Here is a 5,814-nt window from a genome sequence, read left to right as displayed (position 1 = left end):
TCCGTGTGGCTGGTGCTGTCCGCGGTGCTCCTCGGCCCGCCACCGTCCAAACCGTTCCCCATCTCGGGCGGTTTCGAGCTCTCTCTGTCGTCGATCACTAGGTCTATAGGCATTTTCCCTTTCAAGCAGCTGATGTACCGGTGGCAGAAGTTGTCGCACAATTCGTGCACCTGTGGAAACAGAAATTGTTCGAGTGAGAAAACTTGTAATTCCATTATTGTACGAATTAGGGTTTCGATATATCTCTAACCTACTCGAAACCTACTATGAGACTTTATCATGCTCTAACATACACGATATTTCGGATTAATCGAGAAAATTGGATTGGAAATCGTTCGTTCGTGCACGGGTGAAACGTTTCACCCGGTATTTTCACTTCGAAGCCACGGGTACCAAAAGAGCCGCGCGGCGAGGATGGCGAGGCCGATACGAACGCTGGTATCGATACACAAAGATGGAGGAAGCCGGCGAGGAGAGCTGGTTGCATCTCGAGGCCGTGGAAGCGGTCCAGCAGCGAGGGACGAAGACACCCTGTATCTTCTGCACCGAGTCGGAGCGAGACGGAGCGAGGAGGTCTGACCGGTGTCCAGTCGACCAGAATGTTATGTATGCAAATGAGGTCTGACAGGCCTATAGGATACCCGGTCCTCGAGCGTCCTCCTCACGGTTCATCCTCCTCCCGATCCCTCTTACCTTGCCCCCTGGCCGGCCCCTGGACCGAGGTTCGCCTCGGCCTGGTCGCTCGATTCGGTTTAGAAAAAATGTATTATATAAGCAAAAGCAAATAAAAACGCTTATCTTGTTATATGTAAATCGATGGGTAAGAGGGGACGAGGGAAAGAGAGAGAGAGAGAGAGAGGAGAAGGAAGGCGCATTACGAGGCGGCGCGGCGTGTCTTCGCTCGTTGCAAGCGCGTACACGCGCTTTCTTCCTAGCCTCTCCTCCTCCTCTCTTCCCTTCTTGCTTTCGAGCTTCCACAGGAGGCTGGCTGGAGTTGGCTGCCTCTCGGCAACCTATCCACCTATAAGTAGTAGATACTTATACGACGGTTCTTCTTATTAGGCATTTATATGTAATAGAGAAGACGGCCATCTTTGCCGTAGGCGGCACCGTCCAATGGTGGAAGGCCGTGGCCGACACCACCGTAGACAATGCACGCGTTTATCATGCGTTAAGCGTATGCGAGAGGACGCTTGATCGGACGCGAAACCGATCCAGGGACACAACGCTCGCTCTCTCTTGAAACACGGTGCCATATCGTATGTTGCCACGTTTAAACTCCTTCGTTGCTCTCCTTTTTTTCTTTCTTTCTTTTTCTCTCTTTTTTCTATTACATATATTTTTTATATTTTTCTTCCTAGATAGATTCCTCGAAACCGACAAAGGATTGTTAGTACGCGCGAGTACTACTGGGAGAGATTCTCCAGAATTTTCTTCCAAGTGCCATGCCACGGTAACACAATGCCTCCTCGAGATGACTAGACTCTCTTTAACGCGGGACCAAAAGGGCGGCGGGAGAGGGCGGTGGAGAGAGCTCGAAGGACAGCAGCTATAATGCCGGACTGGTTAGAATTTGATCCGCCGGGAGTCGAGTCGAACCGGCCGACAATGCTCACCGAAGAAAAGAAACGGAGAGAGGGAGGAGGGGGAGGGGGCCTCCTCGTCCCATTCTCTCTCTCTCTCTCTTTCTCTCTCTCCACCTTTTCGTCTCCCTTTCTCCTGCGAATCGCCGAAAGAAGGCCCGGCCACGACGCTGAGAAGCGTTCACCTACACCCGTCTTTGTGTACGTGCGCGCACGGGAACACGGTTATCGAGCCATTTTTTACCGCTCGTACACGCACTCGGAACACACCCCAATCACCGGCAAAAATCGTTTTTTCCAACTTGGCATGACCGCGGAACTCGGATCTCTTTATTTCTTTTTTTTTAAACAGGCAGAGAGACTGCCGTGGTTCGTACGGGAATTTAAATGAAAATTTCAGAAGTGAAATTAACGGATATAACGTCCAATCTGAAAACATCGTATCGAGATTTTAATAAGAAAAATCGAATAGTAATAAGATGGCTGGCAACGCTAGACACACGATCATTAACTTTTGCTTTTCAGATACTCGTATTAGACGACATATTTTTTTTTTTCTTGACTTCCAAGCGAAAGATTGGCGGTGGATAGGTCATATCGGTTCACGTGAGCGAGGTGGTTATATATATCACTGGTTCAACCAAAACCTCTCCAGTATTCGAAGCTCATGATCTAGAACACGATACGATGCACCGCGGACGCAAGTTTTTGCCATCTATCGGCCCTTTGAATCGCGTCACCCTACACCGCAGACCGATCATCCTAACCGGGCTCTGACACAGGATCCAAACTCGGGCCCTCGACAACACGCACTCGACTTCTACTAGAAACGGCGTGTCCATTTTCTGCTCCAACTTCTTCTTGCGGCGAGAAAAAGGTCCCGACCGTCTCTTCTTTGTCAACGTTCCTCGAACATCGTGTCTAGAAGACACGCGATACTCGCGATCCTAACACATATGTAACTCGTAATCAAAAAAACAAGCTGACCACTGAGGAATATGTTTCTCAAGCTCGACTCAAAATTCCAAAAACGACAATGCCTTTCTTTTTTTTCAAACTCTAGAAATCGTTCTTCCACCGTTACAGCGTATCCTTTCGCACGGTTGACACTATATATCTCTCTCTTTTTCCCATAGATCGAAGGATACGCGCTAGGCAGCCAAGCACTTCTTTGGCATCTAATTCGTCGAACCTGGACGAAGAGAGAACGAGCGAGCAAGAGAAAGAGAGAGAGAGAGGTTCTCGGATTTTCTGATACGAGAAAGGAGGTTCGCGGCGGAGGAGAAAGGGCCAGGAAAATATCGAGTGTCTCAAAGGATCACCGTTTCCTCCTCGACAGTTTCGTTCCTCTCTACCCTTCCCCGTTCTCGAACCGTGGTGGAGAAAGCTCCCTCTCCCTTCCTCCCCCTTCTTCCTTTCCTCCTCCACAATTCCGTCCACGGAATTATCCGGCGGTATTTAATTTCCGCGATGAACCGCGGCCGTAAATTTTCTCTCTTCTCCGGCTCCTCCGAAATAAAAGCCGCGAGGCAAAGGAGGAAGAGGAGGAGAAGGAGGAGGACGAGGAGAGGAGGATTTTGCTCGCGAAGAGTATCGCTTTCATCGCGTCCTCCGCGGACCGCTTCTCGTGTTCCTCCCGCGAAGTACACGCGACACCAGCGGAGGTGGCCATTACCGGAAGAGTAGTGGCCCTCCCCCCTCGGCCGGTGCAAGCGCCACGTAGGAACGAGTCGCGTTCACGATACAACGTTGCCTGTAACTCGAGATTATTTCCCATTTTATGGCCGATTTAACAAGCTCCGCGCGGACGAGGTGTCGCTTCGTAAGTCGTCGAAATTGTTCCCAGGATTTTTCGCGAAGCCAGATGGTTTATCGATCGTAAGTGCAAGGTGTCTCCATCCTTTGAATATCACTGAAAATTTTCGCGTTTCGATATTGGCGATGATTCTTATTTTGATTATTCAAGAATGAAATATGTAAACGATTCGATTTTTAATACTCGCTCGACGAAATTTTCTTTCTTCGATTCACGTGATGTTCGAGAGAGTTGGACCGGTCCGCGGTGACCGTGGATAGGTATAGGTAAGAGGGACAACGACGACAACGACGAGGGGGAAGAAGCGTGTCGTTCGAGGGGCAGAGAGCCGCGGGCCCCTGGGCTCGAAACGAGTTCTCGATTCAAAGACTTCTTAAACGGCCCGTTGTCCCCTCTTCCTTTCTCCGTCCCCTTTCTCCTCCCTCTCGATCGCGCGAGGGGAGGTTCCGCACGAGGCGACATTATACCATCGCGACCGTCCCCTCCCTGCCCCCCTCCAACCCCTTCCCTCTTTTCACTCGGCCCCCGAAATTACTCGAGAATTTACGTAAACGAAGGGACGAGCGGGCAAGTGTCTCTCCTCCTCCTCCTCCTCCTCCTCTTCCTCCTCCTCCTCCTCTGTTGACGGTGTCTCGGAAAGGCAAACGGGCCGAAGAATGGAACGGATCCGGGGTACGCAGGAACAGAGCGAGGGAAAAGAAGAGGGAGGGGAAGGGAAGAAAGGAGTAAAAAAAAAAAAAAAAAGAAAAGAAAAGGAAAAAGTAAGAAATAAAAAAAGAGGAAAAAAAGTAAAAAGGAGGAGGAAAGAGGAGCGAACCCCATTTACGGCACAATGGGCTCCTTTGAAGCCGAAGGTAATGAAGGTTTCGGGGTGTCTGTCTCGGTTCCTCTACCGTGCCCCGATTCACAACCTGACTACCCCTTACGGCACGCACAGGATGGCCATATATACCGGGTGTGTGTGCGTCTACCAACGAACTGTGGAACTTTCCTTCCACGGGCTGTCGATGACGTTTTGCCGGTTGGGGCGATTCGTTTCTGCGCTTCGAAAAGCAGTCGTTTCAACAAACGGGGTTGCACACCGGCTCAATTTCGTATACCTCGTTGCTATCTAACGATATTCGTTTCTCTTTTCACAAATATACGGAACTTAGACTTAGTAAAACTCTGTTGGCCAAAATTTGTGAAGGCGAAACATAAAGATCAACCTTCATCACCGATCATCTACCCATACATCCATCCACAGTTTTACACCCTATAACTCATCCTTTAACTACCCGTTCTTCGATTTCATCGACGACTCTGTTAAGTCACGAATGCAAGATCCACTTCTCTAATCTTCCAAAAAATCTAAAGATACTCCCGAGTACTCAAACGATCGCAGGGATATTAAAATGGCGGGCAAAGAGGGTAAACAGCGTTGAAAGTCGACCCGGATGTCCCGCCCATCGGGACGTCCACGAAAACCAGCCTCGAGGAACAACAGGAGGGAGGAAGCGCGCGGATGTCCCCACAGTCCTAGGTATAAGTGTACAGAACCAGTTCGCGAGCCAGCTAAGGCCGAGGATGTCCTCCTGTATGAATCTCGGTTGGTATGCGCCGCATAATACCCCCATAAGAAATTTACCGCTCTCTAACAGGCGATAACGTGTACACGTATATATACCGTGTCGTGTGTATCTTGCGTAGGACAGGCGGGAGAAGAGAAAGATATAGAGAGAACGTGGCGAGTGTAACGAGCACAACCGACCAAGTTGCAATTCACGGTCGAAGATCGACGCGAAACGGGGAGACTTGTGACTCGAGAGTGGGAGAAGAGGAAAGAGAGAAAGAGAGAGAGAGAGATACAAGAAGATGATTCTTTTTTTCTTCCCTGCAAAACGTAATTATGCTAATACGCGATTGGCTCGAAAATGTTAAATGCACGAAGCGCAGCACCGCGGGCTACCATGCTTCAATGGTAGAACTTTCTCTCTTTTCAACTCGACAACCTCTCTCTCTTTTCGCCTATTACTCCGTCCTTCTTCTTCCATCTTCCGTTTCTTTCTCCAGCTATCCGAAGCTTCGTCCATCTTCTTCTTCTTCTTCTTCTTCTTCTTCCTCCTCCTCTTCCGTCCTTCTCTCGTCACCTATCACCCGTACTCCATCCGTCCTCCTCTTCCCTTTCATCGCCTCTCCCTTCTTCACCTATCACTCTCGTCCTCTGTCCGTCCTACACTCCTCTCTCGAGAGCTCCAGATATTTATGGAATCTTCTTGATCGCGCGTCCGCTGCATTCCTCGTTGCTCGCTCGGCCGCTCGCTCCTCCAAGACCTCGCTCGAAGAAGAGCCGCCGCGTGTCTCCGTCCCCGTGGGCCCCGGGGACCGAGGGAACGTTTCAATCTTCATTACGGCCGATGCCAGTGCGCGGCGCAC

The 5,814-nt window shown here is 50.2% G+C and overlaps 1 protein-coding gene across 1 annotated transcript in view; it reads right to left on the bottom strand.

The window, feature by feature from the left end:
- Positions 1-2: 2 nt before the first annotated feature.
- LOC102672536 (homeobox protein homothorax) overlaps positions 3-5,814 on the bottom strand; it is a gene marked incomplete at its 3' end in the record, with an annotated part of 66,891 nt that continues 61,079 nt past the window's right edge. The window contains exon 6 of the mRNA XM_031510832.1: positions 3-170. Coding sequence (XP_031366692.1) covers positions 3-170 — 168 coding nt within the window. The remainder of the gene's footprint in view (positions 171-5,814) is intronic.

Source organism: Apis dorsata, unplaced genomic scaffold (genome assembly GCF_000469605.1).
Source record: "Apis dorsata unplaced genomic scaffold, Apis dorsata 1.3 scaffold_265, whole genome shotgun sequence".
Lineage (NCBI taxonomy): Eukaryota > Metazoa > Arthropoda > Insecta > Hymenoptera > Apidae > Apis > Apis dorsata.
This window is presented reverse-complemented; position numbering and strand designations above follow the sequence as displayed.